Source organism: Stylophora pistillata, chromosome 6 (genome assembly GCF_964205215.1).
Source record: "Stylophora pistillata chromosome 6, jaStyPist1.2, whole genome shotgun sequence".
NCBI lineage: Eukaryota > Metazoa > Cnidaria > Anthozoa > Scleractinia > Pocilloporidae > Stylophora > Stylophora pistillata.
Window position 1 is genome coordinate 36086904 of NC_142524.1, and position 16776 is coordinate 36103679.

General features: G+C 38.9%; 2 protein-coding genes across 2 annotated transcripts; both read left to right on the top strand.

Annotated features, from left to right (window-relative positions):
• Nucleotides 1-462: 462 nt before the first annotated feature.
• LOC148729649 (melanocortin receptor 4-like) lies at nucleotides 463-2734 on the top strand. The gene has a single exon (XM_088762766.1). It carries the CDS (start codon nucleotides 1643-1645, stop codon nucleotides 2531-2533), a length of 891 nt encoding a protein of 296 aa, XP_088618892.1. The 5' UTR covers nucleotides 463-1642; the 3' UTR covers nucleotides 2534-2734.
• Nucleotides 2735-2989: 255 nt separating this feature from the next.
• Nucleotides 2990-14387, top strand: LOC148729650 (ribosome quality control complex subunit NEMF-like). The gene is made up of 22 exons (XM_088725176.1): nucleotides 2990-3016; nucleotides 3079-3213; nucleotides 6806-6966; nucleotides 7497-7593; nucleotides 7715-7776; nucleotides 7986-8049; nucleotides 8129-8217; nucleotides 8518-8621; nucleotides 8969-9336; nucleotides 9533-9696; nucleotides 9796-9883; nucleotides 10268-10305; nucleotides 10595-10691; nucleotides 10893-10967; nucleotides 11427-11504; nucleotides 11936-12362; nucleotides 12458-12495; nucleotides 12847-12885; nucleotides 13263-13369; nucleotides 13658-13701; nucleotides 13935-14014; nucleotides 14216-14387. Exons 1-22 carry the CDS (start codon nucleotides 2990-2992, stop codon nucleotides 14291-14293), a joined length of 2460 nt encoding a protein of 819 aa, XP_088581302.1. The 3' UTR covers nucleotides 14294-14387.
• The last annotated feature ends 2389 nt before the right edge of the window (nucleotides 14388-16776 follow it).

Genomic DNA, 16776 nt, shown 5'->3' on the forward strand with positions numbered 1-16776 from the left:
TGTCAAAACGTAGGTCTTGTCGCTTTTAACAGAGTAAACAAATTAAAGTTTTTGTCGATGGAACTTGAGCATTCGCGCCAAAGAGGAGTTATTATGTTTAATATGTTGTTCTCTTCATAGCTTCGTTTCAGTTATTCGCTACAGCTGTCATTCTAGACTGCCATAACTCGCGGAATTTTCGAATGTAAAGAGGTGTTATTTTTTTTCTTTTCCAAAATTCCGCTTACTGAAAGTGACACGCCGCCGCCTCCTAAGGACAACCTCTATCTTTCTGACGAAAGCAAACATTTTACCAATTCTAAGTCTAAAGGTCGGCACACACGAGGGGACTAGTCCCTGCGACTAGTCCCAGCGACCAGTTTCATGCAACTAGCCCCTTCGTGTGAACTACACATTTCTGTGGTCGCAGGGACCAAAATTTAGTCCCTGCAACTGGTCGCACTGGTTTGAATTCCTGCGACCAGTCGCAGGGACTTGTCGCATGAAACATATGTTTGTCCCTTCGTGGGAACTGTTTGTGCGACCAGTCCCTGCGACTAAACGGTAAATAAGCCAATCATGGGTCAGTATGATCCGTGACTTCCGGTATTTGTAAAGATTGCAGTTTCTATGAATTTTGCCTGAATTCTAGATTTCTACAACTGAGGAATAAAAAACTATTTCTAGTTTTGTAAACATATACAGATGTCTTGGAGCCGTTTTGATGGAATTTTTACCCTATTTGACTCTGTCTGTTAAAAATAAAATTAAAAAAAAAGCAAAAACGGAACACGTAAAAGCATGAATAATCCGACTGAATAAGTGTAGTTCATTTGTGTTGATGTTTAATAGTGCTATAATGAAAAGTTACCAAATTTTCACTGTTTTCGTGTAACGCCCCAGACTAAGGAATATCTTTTGCCTCTTAATTTCCCCATGTTCTTGTGCAATTGAGTGCCTTCGTGTGGACGCCTTAAGGGACTAGTCCCTGCTATCGCTCCCCTCGTGTAAACCCTTCAAAGACTTGTCGCAGGAACTTGTCGCACGGACTAGTCCCACGGACTAGTCGCACGGACTTGTCGCCCGGACTTGTCGCACGGACTTGTCGCACGGACTTGTCGCACGGACTAGTCGCAGGGACATGTCCCCTCGTGTGTGCCGACCTTAGCTTTTACCAAGTCTGATGACAAATTTTTTCTCGGATATGAGATCGATTTATCAGATCACTGATATGTAAATTGACACATAATTTATATACTTTCGATGTGTATTAAATGGGAAACGTGAAATTAATTGGCGAACGTTTCGGCGGCTTAAACATCGACCATATGGGCCACAAGTACATAACAGGAAAGTAGCTATTTATCAGTACAGTGAATAACGTCGGAAGAACACGGATAAAAAAGCACTTCAGCAGGAGCACGCGTATTTTTCAATTTCCTCGTTGGCACCGGACAAAGCTGTCAAATGCATCAACTTATTCATAAGTCTCTGGTTTCCAACTACTTATTAATCCTGGCTTTTGCCAGAATTTATCATGAAGCTTTTCTAAGTAACTCTCCATTAATTCACGATGAAGCATGTTTGTCGCATGAAATCCATTTCTTCTGAGCGTACTTCGTGAACTTGCTGACAAACCAGCCTCCTGACTACCAGATATAGAATGGGGAAAAGCGAAAGCCCGTATTACTCATCTTGTGTCACTAACTCCGTGTTGAACTCCTTCTTTTGCTACACATCCATTATGATGAACATTTTGACGATCCATGCGATGAGGAAGACGTCAGCATTGCCAAAGACTTTGAAAACGTTGCTGCTGAGTCTCGCTGTTTCTGACCTTGGTGTCGGTTTGCTGGTGAAACCTGTTTATGTTGCAAGGCTGATTACTTGCGCTACTAGTGGAAACTTTATCTACCACGAGCTAAATATATTTACCTACATCACTGCCTTCTTTTCGGGTTTATTCTCGTGTGCGTCACTTTTCGGTGTTACTGCTTTGAGCACAGACAGATTTCTGGCCATTCATCTTCATCTCAGATATCAAGAACTTGTGACTCACAAGCGTGTTGTTGCTGCAGTGTTGATGATATGGACGTTTAGTTTCTTGTTTTCATTGCTGTTAGTGCTGGATTATTTCTGGCTCAAATACGCTGGAAGAATCGTACTCACTGTTACTTTTGGCTGTTGTATTATTTGTACAACAATCATTTATTTTAAAATATATTTAGCGGTGAGGCGCCACAGAAAGGTAATCCAAGTGTTGCAACTAACACACGGGGGTGGAACGACAATGAACGCCGCCAAGTTGAGGAGGTCGGCTATCAGTACCTTCTACATATACCTCGTGTTTTTGTTGTGTTATTTACCCTGGTACTGTGTTTATATTTGGGGTTTTTCTTCCATTAAAGAAACCACCAGATTTCATACAAGTGTTATTTATACGTTAACGCTTTTGTTTTTCAACTCGTCACTAAACCCTTTGGTATACGGCTGGAAAATGAGACACATTCGGCAATCTATCATTTGCATTCTTCGAAATATATTTCGTCGTTAAAACTGAAGAAACTTTTAAGGTAGCTATATAACAACCGAGCACTTCGGAGGCAATCTTCAAGTATTATGAATAGTTCGCAACGAAAGTAAACGAATGTGTTTTGCACAGTAGAGAAACTGTAAGTCATTGTAGTTTGCTTACAGGTCATATGTAAATGTAGACCTATATTTGTATTCAATTTGTCAGCTTAGACAGCTTAAGTTAATTCAAGTTATAACATGCAGATGTAATGTTTTTCTACCTCTTTTTCGTCGGAAGCAAAGGGTAATTTTCTTGTTACATGTATTGGTTTTAAAACAGAAGTACGAATACTACATTAGAGACTCCTAGTCGCTTATGTTACGGGAACCGGAGTTAAGCGTCGGCCTGATGGGCCACGTGGCTCATAAACAGACCATGAATGCTATATATTAGGAGCTACCAGCTTTGTTTATAAAAACATGAATTACCGTAATGATGTCTTTGGCACGCTTGAACACAAAAGTAAAAACTTCTTATGATAATCAACAAAACTGAATCGAATGGACTTTAAACCTAAACATTAGATTGAAACCACTGAGACAAGCGCTACCGTCAAAACAACAAAAACAAAAACAATAACCAAGAGGAATTTCGCAACGAGTGAAACGTCCAAAATAAGCCCACGCCGAGTGAGGGAAAGATGGAATGTCGAGGAAAAGGTACATTTTACTTTAGATGTTCTCTCACATTTAGAACTTTAAGCCTCTCCTCAAACGGCCAAAAACAACTCCCTCACCTTCTGCCCTTCATACTCAGATATGTAAATTTGTTTTGTGTTGTATTTAAAAGCCTTTTGATGTTTAAAGCTGTCTCTTGAAGCGAGGTTTTTTAAGAGGGCTAGGGTTTCAGGGCTTTCTCAGTAGAGGATCTCCTCGCGGAATTGATTATACGCCGAAGTATCCTTTTATCGACATTAAAAATCGTGATCCTCCAAAGAATTTTCTGGTTTTAAGAAATTTATCGGGTAATCCGAAAATATTCGAGAGCTCAAAATAAAAACCTGTTTCACCTAACGGTGGTCTCTTTTGTTCTCCTCCGCACCAATGTTTCGGTCATGTTTGTTTGTTTGTTTGTTTTTTTTTTTCAATCGATTCGCCTTTTCGGTCGTTTCGTTTCAGTGGTTTCGCCACTAAATTTTCTCCGATTCTTCTTGGTTTAAATTGATCACGTGACGCGATAGTGTTCATCCGTGGAGAGATACTATCAGCCCATAGTGTACTCTATTGTTTAATTAGATTTGCAGTGATGGAGCCGATCAGATTGTAGCGTTTGTGTTGGTGCGCTGGTCAGTAGCTAAAGTTAGATGTTGCGTCAGCCCTCAAGTTATTTGCTCTGACGAACTGTTAACGCCAGATGTTCCATTTTTTTGGTCGCAGTTTATTTACCTTTATCAACAAGGAACATTTAATAATCGTGGCCTCTCGTCTCGCTCTACAGTTTATCATCGTTACTTGAGTTTCAACTGACATTTATACAACACGGAGATATTGAATAATCAAACTACATGGGGTTTTTTCATTTCTTCTGAAAAATTAGAATTTTGAGATGATTAACACAATTTCATGATGGAATATAATACGAATTTTTTTTTATTGGCTGTGTTTTTTTTTTTTTAATCCAGTGACGCATGGTGTTCCTAATACCATTTTTTTTAATGCTTATATACAGAAGGGAGGACTAACACAGGTTTTAATTCTAAATTGTTGAAATGACGGCGATGGCACATTTTGTTGTTGTCATTGATTACGAATGATGCGTTTTCCGACCTCTTATCGCAAGATTAATTAAGACTTCATTTCCAATGAGTTCCTGTGAATATTTTCATAAAGGAAATGAGAATCTGTTTTATCACTTTTACCCAATGACAATAATTTTTAACGTCAGGATCTCATCTTTTTGTGTATTTTTGTTTTGAAACATGGAGGCGGGAGTACATTTTCCGGCTTTTCGTTACTCAAAGGAAATATTTGCAAAGTAGCTATGATCTTTGCCTGTTGACGACGTTCATTGTCTTTTTTATTGGATCCCTGACGAACTTTTAGGGAGGACAGCGCTTGCGAGTAACACCGGTGTCATTAAACGGAAATGGAAACGTAAAACCGTTGACCAACCAAATATTTACACGGAATAAGAAGATGAAGCCATTTTTTTTCTAAACTTAAGAGTAAGGGCTGAGTATTTTCTTCTAGTTGCCGACCAGCAAACTAAAACGAAAGCTCGTAATATCCCAGTTCTGAATTTGGACAAAAAAAATTGCTATCTCGACGTCGTATTTATTTATTTATATATTTATTCGTTTGTTCTTACCAACTTAAACAATTGGTAACTTCGTCAAAAGCGAAATTCAATAGGTAATAAAGATGAGATTACGTTTTGATCTTTTTTACGTTGCATTCATTAGTCCATGACAGTTACCCGCAGTTTGTTTACTTTTTCTGATAAAATAGACTTTATAAAGTGGTTCATGCAATTCAAGAGTTAGAGTCTCCTTGAAGATCGGAGTCTATGAAGCGCACAGTCTCACTGCTTTTAGTAGCAGAACGCCCGACCTCAACTAAAGTCACAGTTCTACAATAGCAGATACAAAAGGACAGTTTTATTCGTCTCTCATAGTTAACGCTGTATTGAACGTTGCCTCCTCTTTCGCAGCTGTAACGTTGAACCTTTTAACAATCCATGCGATGAGGAAAACTTCGTCCTTACCGGAGACTTTGAAAACATTACTGTTAAGTCTTACTGTTTCTGATCTTGGTGTTGGCTTGCTGGTGCAGCCGTTTTACGTTGAAGAGCTACTTGCGCTTTTGCTGCAAAACGATCTTGCGTCCAGTGTGCGGAAATCTATGGATTTTATAGTTAGATTGATTTTGTATGCTTCTTTGTTCAGTGTAACTGCTGTAGGTGTAGACAGGTTCCTAGCCGTCCATCTTCATCTGAGATATCAGGAACTTGTAACTCACAAACGAACCGTTGCAGGTGTCTTGCTGATATGGGTGTTCAGTGCATTGCTTTCAGTGATGAGGATCATTTGGGTGCACATGGGAATCGTGGTCGGTTTCATTTTGGGTTTTTGCTTTGTTTCTCTGACTGTGGCGAATTGCAGAATTTATTTCGTGGTGGTGCGCCTTTCAAACCAAATTCGCCCGTTACAAGTACAACAAGTTTCACAAGATGATGAAAAATTAGTAAATGATGTAAAGCAAAGGAAAACTGCAGTTAATACTTCTTACGTCCTCATTTTGTTTTTGTTTTGTTACCTGCCCCACTATTGCAGTTTCGTTGCGTCTGTTTTCATTCGTGGATCAAATGTCACATTAGAGCTATTTCTTATGTACACTTGTTCACTGCTGCATCTCAATTCATCCCTAAATCCTGTTATCTATTGTTGGAAGATGAGACAAGTTCGAAAGGGCATCGCAGAAATTCTGCGAAACATGTTGCTCCGTTGAAACTGAGCCTCTAGTTTATGTCAACTGCATGAAAGCAGCTTTGTCAGAATCCATGTCAGTTATTTAAGAGAGATCTTTCATAATCAAGAGTAAAAATAAACTGTAAAAATTAAAAATTTAATTAAAAGAATAATGAGCAAAATGAAAGACACGATTTTGTAAATTTATTGTGATTAAAGCCATTGTGTAATTTATTGACCCGTTTTGAATTTTTCTCCAAGGCGCCTCTTTCCTTCACAATTAAAGTTTCAGCTTAACCATTGAGTATTAAATAAAAGAAAAGTGTCCTGGCAAGAAAGATCGTGGTTTTCCGGTTGTAAGATTAGCAATGCAACTCAACGCTCGAATTTCTTCTTTTCTCGTTACCGGTATGAAATGTTTGTAAAATTTTACCTGCCTTTTATCATCTTATCAAGATGTTTCCCCCCCCCCCCCCCAAAAAAAAAAAAAATTGTTTCCCAATAAAATCTTTAGCCTAAACGAGGAATGTTGAAGTTGTAATGTGTCACGAAGGACTATATTATCTGTCAGGGTAACCTACAGTTTATATCCGTCCCTACGTTTCAACTGACACCCGAAGATTCCGGAGGAAATGAACTATGGACGTGTTTGTTATTTTGTTTTAAAGTGGGACATCATGTTTTTAAAAGTACAGGCTACATCAAATTACAACCGTATGTGGAAATTACGTCAAAGTACAACTCGTATTTGGAAATGACGTCAGTAGCGACTACATCGCGAGTTAAACATGTTAACCAAAGTGCAAAACTACAACTTTTTAAAGATGATTTCTTATATGTTTTAGGTGGATAAAGCAATCCTGATCGTGAACAGCGCCATCGCAAACCAGATTGATTGGTCTGAAATCAACAACATTGTGAAAGAGGCACAGTCACAAGGAGACCCTGTGGCATGTGCTATTGGTGCACTAAAACTGGAAACTAATCATATCACCATGCACCTCAGGTCTGATATCTTTTTGAGGCATCTTTCAGTAGGCTCCTAACCAAATGTTTAGATCGCTAGCATTTTTGAGTGCCTACGTGGGATTCTTAGACCTGGTTGCTGAAAGTCATCTGATTTCTCTTCCTTTAGTTTGGATCTTTAGGTGTGCGTTCCATTAAAATTACTTTTGATTGATTGCTACGCCCCACAGGCTTTTGTGCCATAGACACAGCTTAGCGTCAAGAAGTCACCATTTCAAAACTTTATTATTGCACTGGTTTTAGGTATCCACTGTTCTACCCATCTCTATATCTTCTTTAAATTGCGTAGGTTACATTTCGTCCTCGTTGTTACCTCCTTTGGCTTTGCACAGGAATGTCTCTCGTTACCTTTATTTCATGAGGACAGCAAAAGAAAAAGGAGACCTTGTCTCGCAGAGGGAACCCCAAAAATCTTGGCGAAGGATTTCTAGAAACTTTTTGTCTTTTCAAAAACCGAGTTTGCTTGCTTTGTGAATATGATTACATACATTTTGCGACATTATTCTGTAGGAATCCGTACGACTCTTCGGAATCAGACCCTGATTCAGATGAAGAAGAAGAAGAAGATGATGAAAGTACAAAAAAGAAAAGGAAGAAAAAAACCAAGGTATGTCTGTGACTGCTGTGCACTGTGCTTTCTCGACACGCAAAATTTTTCTCATAGTTCTGCAACCCCCAGTGCTCCTTCGTGAAGTTAGTTATGGATGTACACTTTCTCCATCTTGCAGGGTTCTAAATTTACTAAAATTGACATCAACTTGGCTTTATCTGCATATGCCAATGCACGAAGGTACGGCAAGTTATGTACTGAGAATATATCTATTTGTTTACGACCATTCCTGGCGCCTCATGTAGAAGGTAAAATGATTTCATTCCTTAACGGATTTTAGTCGCTGTTCTGATATGATGGTGTCTTAAAGACCTTTTTGTCCTGTATGTAATCTCTTTGTGGTATCCCCAGTTTTGCAGTAGAACTTATCCTCACTCTTGTCGTCGCAGCTTTTATGACAAGAAGAAATTTTCCTCCAAAAAGGAACAGAAGACAATTGATGCATCGGAAAAGGTTAGTTACCCAGTGTCGCAGGTTGTTGGTTGCTTAATTTGCAAATCCCCATGATAAATCTAACTGTTATTAACCGCAGGCGTTAAAATCAGCGGAGCGAAAAACGAAGGAAACCTTGAAAGAAGTTGAGACTACAACAAGAATTAAGAAAGCACGGAAAACATATTGGTAAGAATGCAAGCAGCTTTGAAGTAGTTTGTCATAACAGTCAATCAGCGTTTACTTTTCCTTCAACGTTTTACAGCAAGAGTTATCCACAATTTAGGCCGGCCATACACACCACCATTCTGATAAGCAGACGAGTTGTAAGAAGCGTGAATTAGGTAACTTGAGCCGGAGTGAGCCTTGATGAATGTAGAAGACAGAGAGGGAATAATATGTTGAAGAATGTGTTATTAGTGATGCAGATAACATGAATATATATCTCCTGGGATGGGAATTAAATGAATATTTCTTTTGTTTTTTTAGGTTTGAGAAGTTTCTTTGGTTTATCAGTTCTGAGAATTACCTGGTAATTGGTGGCCGAGACCAACAGCAGAACGAACTTGTGGTCAAAAGGCATCTAGAACAAGGTCTGTTGTGGCTCACTTTGCATTCTATTTCTACACTGTTTTAGGAACTTGTCAACTTCCCAAGTTTTTCTTACGAATGTCGCCAGTCACGTGTTTGCCCGCGGTCAAACTTGGTCAAGACAGTTCTCGAGAGTGCGCCTGGTGAATGCTTACGTGCTTCTCTGCGCTTCTCAGCGCTTGTCAGCTTGTTTCTAATTTCTCGAGGTTAGCAGTGGTTACATTTTTCAGCTCTTGACTCTGAGGTACAGCAGGAGCTTGTATCCCGTGCTCGGTCACTGGCTATATGTTTTGGGGCCAGTTACATGTTTCTGTGTCATGTATCATTATCACATATCTTTTCTCCTCAGGAGACGTGTACGTTCACGCAGATCTCCATGGTGCAACAAGTGTTGTAGTAAAGAACCCCACGGGTCAGCTCGTCCCGCCAAAGACCCTAAATGAAGCCGGTTGCATGGCAGTGTCCTACAGTGCTGCATGGGAGGCACGGATTGTGACCTCAGCCTGGTGGGTGCATCATTCGCAGGTGTCCAAGACGGCACCTACAGGAGAGTACCTTACCACAGGAAGCTTCATGATTAGGGGCAAAAAGAACTTCTTGCCGCCATGTTACCTCATGATGGGCTTTGGTTTTTTGTTTAAACTGGATGAAACGTCCATCGAGAATCACTTGAACGAGAGAAAAGTCAGAGCTGTGGAGGATACTGAAATAGTAGAGGTAAGGTCCAAGAGATTTTCAACGGTGCTTGATTTTCCAGCAACCATGTTTTGTTTGTTTTTTGTTTTGTTTTGATTACTAGCTAATGAGAGCTTTACATTATAACACAGACTGTTTACACAGTAACGTTTGCATTTTTTCCACCCAAATATATCGGGAAACGATCCAATGATATAACACTTTGAACTTGACATAGGATGCCGAAGGAGAGGAAGAGCTGAGCATTCCAAGTGACGAAGGCGAGGCAGAAAATCCACCGAATTCTGCTGTCGAAGGGGCAGCTACTCTAGAAGACGATGATGAAGAAGACAGCTTGTTTCCTGATACAAGCATCGATATACAGCTTACGAAGGAGGGAAAGTAAGTTTTGTTTGTATTTTTAATAGATTAATTTTCAATGGCAATGTTTAAGTCTATTGTTTAACTCTAAATTTATCGTGCTTTTATCTTCGTTTCTAGAGTACACCTTCAGCGAGGTACAAGCAGAAGCAATAGCCGAAGAGATAGTGAAGAAGGAGAAAGTGTTGATCCTGAGGAAACCAAACAAGTATCTTGAGAATTTGAGATGTCATTCCTCGCCCTTGCATTTCATGAATAGCAAAATGCAAGAAAGCGCAACTTATAGCCGAGTTTCAGTTTGCCAGTTTTCGTGATCTTATCAAGAAACTGCCTATCGTATCAAAAACTTCATCAGGAAATAGATTGGCTTTCCTTTCCATACCTTTATGGCTGGTCCAGAAAACTTGCTTCACTTCCTCAACCAATCAGATGAAAGAAAAAGAAACGCGCGTCACCTGGTCACTCACTTTTTCTAGCGCTTCAGAGCAATGGCCTGAACTTACTCTGGTTTTTGTTACAGTTTTTGTTTTAGTTTTCAAGCACTCGAGCGATCGAAACGTGGCCTAATATTCCTCATTATTTTTCTTTTCAGCCCGCAAACAAACAGCGTCTATCAGCGAAACAGAGGAGGTAATAATTAGCCATGATCCTGCGCATGTAAATCTAGACTCTCACTTAATGACACGCTGCAGTGAGCACAAATCTGTATTATGAATGAAGTGCAGCCACTTGTCACTTGTCTTCTGATTTACGCGGCGACTGTTTTATAAAATTAAGGTGTATTCACTTTTCCTTCAAAAGGGAAGGTGCAATACCAAGCTACTTTGTGCTCAATATTGATCTTACATTGGCATATTTTTTTATTGCGAGACCAAGGTACACCACAGATTTTTAATGATTACAATCGAATTTATCTTAGAGAGAATCGAAAGAAGAAGGTCAGACAAGGTGAAGACGGCTCTTTGCAGGCGAATGAGGAGGAGCAAGAAACAGAGGAAGGAGAAGAATATGACCAGGTACGTTTGCATTCTGCTTTTAATGGTGATGTCCAAAATGAGCCCTTGTAAATCCTCTTCATTAGCCTATGTTTTAATTCATGGTAGGGGATTCAGCAAAATATCAGAGCATTTATATCTGCTCGACCTCGCATTTCGCTTTGAAAGTATTTTGGGAAACAGCTTCTAATATCTTCTGATCCTTAAAAATATCATCCACAGAAATCTGAACAAAACCATCAGCAAAAACAAAAACAAAAACAGCAACAGCAGCAGCCACCTAAGAGAGGACAAAAGGTTTGACACACTTTTTTCAACCCTGTTAGACTGTTAATGTCGGCGAGGAGAAGTGAATATTTAGTTGATTATTTATGTCACAGAGAAAGTTTAAGATTCACTTTCTTTGACTGAGCATGATAGTAGATTTAAGTGGTTAGAATGATTTCATTCTAGTTCCGCTCGTTCATTTTAAACAACAGACATTAAATATGGACCACTCTGTGCAGCGTAATAAATAATGAACATTAAGGATTTTAATAAAAATTCACAGACTTGAAGCTAACGAATGATTTTCCAGCGTGACCGGCCTGAAATTAGCGACAAAAAATTGGATATTTCAAGTCTACACCCTTTTGTTATCTAAATGAACGGGAGCGATATAAAAACAAATCTAAGGAATTACCCGTGTTAATTAAGGCCTGTCAGAAGGATTTAGTGGCTTTGCTTAAAGCAATTTATACTTTTTTCACTTTTCAGACCAAACTTAGGAAAATAAAAGAGAAATACGGCGAACAGGATGAAGAGGAACGACAAATGAAAATGGAGATTTTAGCGGTAATGATTTTTAGCATGTAAAAAGTATCGAATTTATCCTACCCCTTGCGTAATCTGTAAAGGGTGAAATGAGTCTGGATCGGAACGAGGTTCACTGGCAAGGCTGCATCAAAATGAGGCTTGACTTGGATACCTGCTACAGCTTGTAGTGTTTTCTGTGGCCTCAAGTAACTGCAAGTCTATTACAACTCTCATGGATAGAATGAGAATTCTTCAAAGGTACTCCCAAGTATAACGTCTTGATTCCTGGACAGTTTGGTGATTGCAATGAACAGTGGATGATGGAGAAACATTGCGCGTAAACCGACCCGAGACATTTTGACATGAATTATGGTGAGCTAATGCACCACGGCCGTTTCCCAATACTTCAGATGTATGATAGTTTTTTTATTTTTTCCTCTTAAACAATGCTGGTTTTTTTCCTCCTATAGTCTGCTGGGCCTTCGAAAGAAAGCAAAGCTGATAAGAGGAAAAGAGACAAGAAGGCGGGCAAAGGAAGTTGCGCCAACAGGCCAGCCAGCGGTAAACCAGGGAAAAGGGAAACCCCGACAAGCAAAGACCAATACTCAAATCAAAATAATCTGTCTGCAACAGGAGGCGGTAAAAACCAAGATCAGGACAACAGCTTCCAGTCCAGGCAAGATTTGGAAGAAAACAAAGGCAACAAAACAAACTTTACAAATCAAAACTCAAGCGTCTATCAGGATAAAGGCGATAGAGAAGGTAACGATATTGACAGTAAAGAGACAGCGACTGGTTTGATGAACTCTTCTGATAGACAAGCTGGTGAAGCGAGCAGTTTGGAACTAGTCAGTGTAGAAGACAATTCTCTCAAAGAGGGTGCTCCAAAAGATGAAGGTACAACAATCATTTTTTTATGAATTTTTTTTTTATGTAATTAACCGTAAAATACCGAAAGTGCTGAAGTGTAAATCAGCTTTTTCTATTTTCAGGTGCGAAATATGCGAATTCTGAGAAAGAAAAGGACATTGTAAGTAGACAGTTCGGCTGTACTATGTACTTTTCAGTATTTTGTAAATACTTCAAACCTTATCAAACTTTACAGCCTTAGCGAGATTAACAGTCAGAGGTCGTAAACAAAATGCCATGCAAACTTGAAAAGTGACATGACACCCTGTTTGGTGATTATAAATTACACATTTTACGACAATGTAAAGAAGAAACTCATTTATTAATTTGTTTATATTTATATTTGTAGCGTATTTATTGCGTTTCACTCACTTATTTGTTTTCTTTATGTTTTAATAAATCCCAGGCAGTACTTCTTTTCTCGTTACTTCGCGAGTTAATATAAATTGATCTTTTTTTTGCGTTCATTCAGGCTGTATCAGATGACGAAGCAGAAGACGAAGCACCGAAAGTACGCAATGAAATAATTTCAATTGAGATTTTTTTGGAGGTTTTTTTTTTTTTAAAAACGATTCTTAAAATTCTAACCATCCCAGCTCATAACTTGGTTTATTCTTTGCCTGTTTCATTTTAGTAATGTGCTGTTATTACTCGATAATGGTTGGTTATAGCATGACGGTTTCACAGCAACTTGCGACAAAAGTCAACTCCGATTTTACTTACAAGCGTGATTTATGATTCACCGTTTCAGAATAACCGCAAAAAATATTTTGATCACAGTCAATCCGAATATTTTGAGTTAAGCAAGATTGTGAGAAACTCAAACTCTGCCGATTGCCGTTGATGTCATGCTTGGGTAACTTTTCGGCGATTTTCGTTGCTTTGCAGGAAGCTGTATCGCTGCTTGATTCTCTTACAGGTTGTCCGCTGTCTGAAGATTTACTGCTGTTTGCAATTCCTGTGTGTGCTCCATACGGTGCGGTACAAAACTACAAGTAAGACAGCGGTTTTTTTTTTTTTTTTACTATTCTTTTTTTCTTTAAGTTTCTAAGACACCCTAAACTCAAGTTGTTTGGGTGATAGATCAGCCCTGACCAAAGTCTATCTTTCTGTGTCAGAAGGGCTTTGGAAAAGTTATCTTTTATAGTAAGAAAACATCCTGGTATACTCCTGAATAAAATATGACGATCGAAGAGCCCTCCCTCCCCCCCCCCCCTATCTAGTTCTCAGATAAGTGATGTGTGTGTGTTTTATTTGTCTTTTCTTTTCCATTTCTTCGACAGGTTTAAAGTGAAACTTACTCCAGGTACAGCTCGCCGAGGAAAAGGTTAGAAAAACTGTACGGATTTTCTTCCCAAAATATTCTGCTGATGCTCAGTTTTAAATTTTCTATGGCCAACTCGGATTTGAATTTACTCGGTGAGGGAGTTCTATTAAATAATTTGTAACTCAAGTTTATAAGAATTTTTAGGCGACAAAATCGAGAATGATACATTTCACCTCGTCCTGTGATTCGTGAAAAACAAATATAAATTTAACAGGTTTTGTTTCCTTCCTTAGCTGCCAAGACGGCGTTGGGCACTTTTCTGTTTTCCAAAGAAGCTTCCCAGCGAGAGAAAGATTTAATTAAAAGTCTCAAGGTAAAAATTTCAAAGCTCGGGATACTTTAGTAGGTAGATGAAGCAGTCAACGATGTTATTGAACTTTAAGTAATTCATCACATTATTTGCATTCTAAGCGTCAATCGCACTTCACAGCTTTTTGTGCAAACCATCCCTGACAGTGCTTCTCCTTTTTTTCTTTTTTTTTAAATTTTCATTAGTTTTCCACTCTATTTCTAGGACAACGATCTTTCGCGTTACATTCCAGGAAAAGTGAAAGTTTCAGCACCAAACCTTCAAAAAAAGAAGAAGAAATGATCTGTAACATTGCAAGAATTACTGTGGAGATTCCTTTTTATCCAAAGAAATAGTGTTAATAAACCGCCACGTGGTTAATCGACTACACGTCAAATACGTTTTTCTTCGTTGATTATGATTATTATTATTATTATTATTAATTATTTTTGTAGTGTCCAAGTCTTTTTCTAATGGTCAGCTTACTTCTTGTAATTTATTTTACATAATCCATTTTAATCGTCAAATATTTCTGTGCGCACATGATTGATGTAAGCGCGTCAGGTAACCTATATAGTTCTGGGCAATTTCTGGTAAAGACTGCATCCTGGGTTCGATATGATGAGTCTCCTATCATTTGATGATCCACTCAAGACGGAAAGAACGTTCGACTGACTCGGCGGAATAATTGTGACCCAGGCAGTCAACGTTTTGACGGCAAGCTCTTCGTAGATGCCTCTCCCCACGCTTAGCAAAAAGCATTTAATGAATAACTGACACAGTAGCCTCCATTTATACAAAAAGTATTATCGCATATTTGTCGTCAAGAATGATCTGTTCCTAGAAGCGGTCAGTTTTCAAGGGCGATCGTAACCAACTGACGACTGTTTACTTTTTTTTTGTCCGAACCTCGAGTTTGTTTGTCGGCAGCATCAAAACGAAGTCGTTGCGTCGTTTTTTATATTTGCCAAATATCCTGCATGTGGAGAGCGAAACGATTACGAAGAACTCGAATCAGCTGCCGCCGGCATCAAAAGGATTTAATGTGATTTTGGGGCCAAGATGAATTAGTAACGGCCTTTATCACGATTCTCTTTACTTTCAATGATGTCTTTAACTAAGTTCTTTACAATGAATGGATTATGATCAGATCGCATCTTGGTCTTTTCTGATTGTTTTTTAAGGGTATAGGTACATACAAACAGCGTAGCGTTGCGTGAAATGGCTCAGCGTAATGTCAAATGGTACAGCGTACATACAAATGGTGTAGCGTTGCGTGAAATGGCTCAGCGTAATGTAGAATGGTACAGCGCACATACAAACAGTGTAGCGTTGCATGAAATGGCTCAGGGTAATGTCGAATGGTACAGGGTACACACAAATGGTGTAGCGTTACGTCGAATAGCTGAACATTGAATTGCTTAACATTACATGAAATATTCCGATGGGAATATTTCATGTAATGTTAAGGAAACCTAGACTGTCTATAATTTGGCCATTCGATTCCTTTATTACTGATCTATTTGACATCCTTGTATTTTTGGTGGTGACGGCAGCCCATATTACAGCTCTGAGTGCAGACAGATTTTCAGCCGTTCATCTTCATCTCAGATATCGGGAACTTGTGACTCACAAGCATATTGTTGCTGCGGTTTCAACAGAGTAGATGCTTACATACGTTGCTTTCATTAACGGGGTTCATCCCGATCAAAATTGCTGGAATTATTATAATAGCTTTTACATTTGGTTGTATTTTTATTTACAGTGCAGTTTTTTTATTGTAGAATTTATTTCGCTGTACGGCGCCACACGAACCGTATTTAAGCCCTTCAAGTCCATCAGGTGTCTCATTATGGTGAAATGGCAGTGAACTTTGTGAAGATAAAGAAATCAGCCCTATGTACATTCTACATGTACCTCGTGTTTTTATTTTGTTATTTACCTTGGCACTGTGCGTTTGTTGTAAGATCTTTTATCCATGAAGCAAATACTACGTTTTGGAATTTTCATCAGTACACCAAAACCCTGGTGTATCTAAATTCATCATTAAACCGTTCTGTTTACAGCTGGGGTATGAGACACAATGGACAAAGTATCATTTGCATACTGCGAAGAGCGTGGTGTTTTTTCAGTGAACTGCTCTTGTTTTGTCTTTAACTTATGTCATCGGCCAGTCGTCCTCGTTACGCGAAAATTACGCGCAATTGCGCAGAAACGTCGATTTTAACTACAAAAACCTTAATCTTGTTTCGTTGTCCATGTTTCATCCACCAACCCGAGGATCGCATACATATTTCTTGCTTTCAACAAACGATAGTGGTCAAAGACTTATCTACTTAGCTATATGTCTATTAGCAGATAGATGTCAGTGAACATTACATCATACTTAGTGTAGGCTGTCTTTAAGTTAAATGGAAAATTTTCACACTTATGCTATTTATAGTACTTAGCTAATTCCCTTTGAAACGTCCTCTTATCGTGCACATCCCTTTCTATGGTTGATAGCCGAGAAAGGAGAACGGAAAACACGGACATGAAGAACTTTTGAACGGCTTAAACATCGACCATATGGGCCACAAGTACATAACACGAAAGTAGCTATTTATCAGTACAGTGAATAACGTCGGAAGAACAGAGATAAAAAAAAGCATTTCAGCATGGGCACGCGTGTCTTTCGATTTCCTCGTTGGCACCGGACAAAGCTGTCAAATGCATCAACTTATTTATAAGTCTCTGGTTTCCAATTATTTATTAATCCTGGCTTTTGCCAGAGTTTATCACGAGGC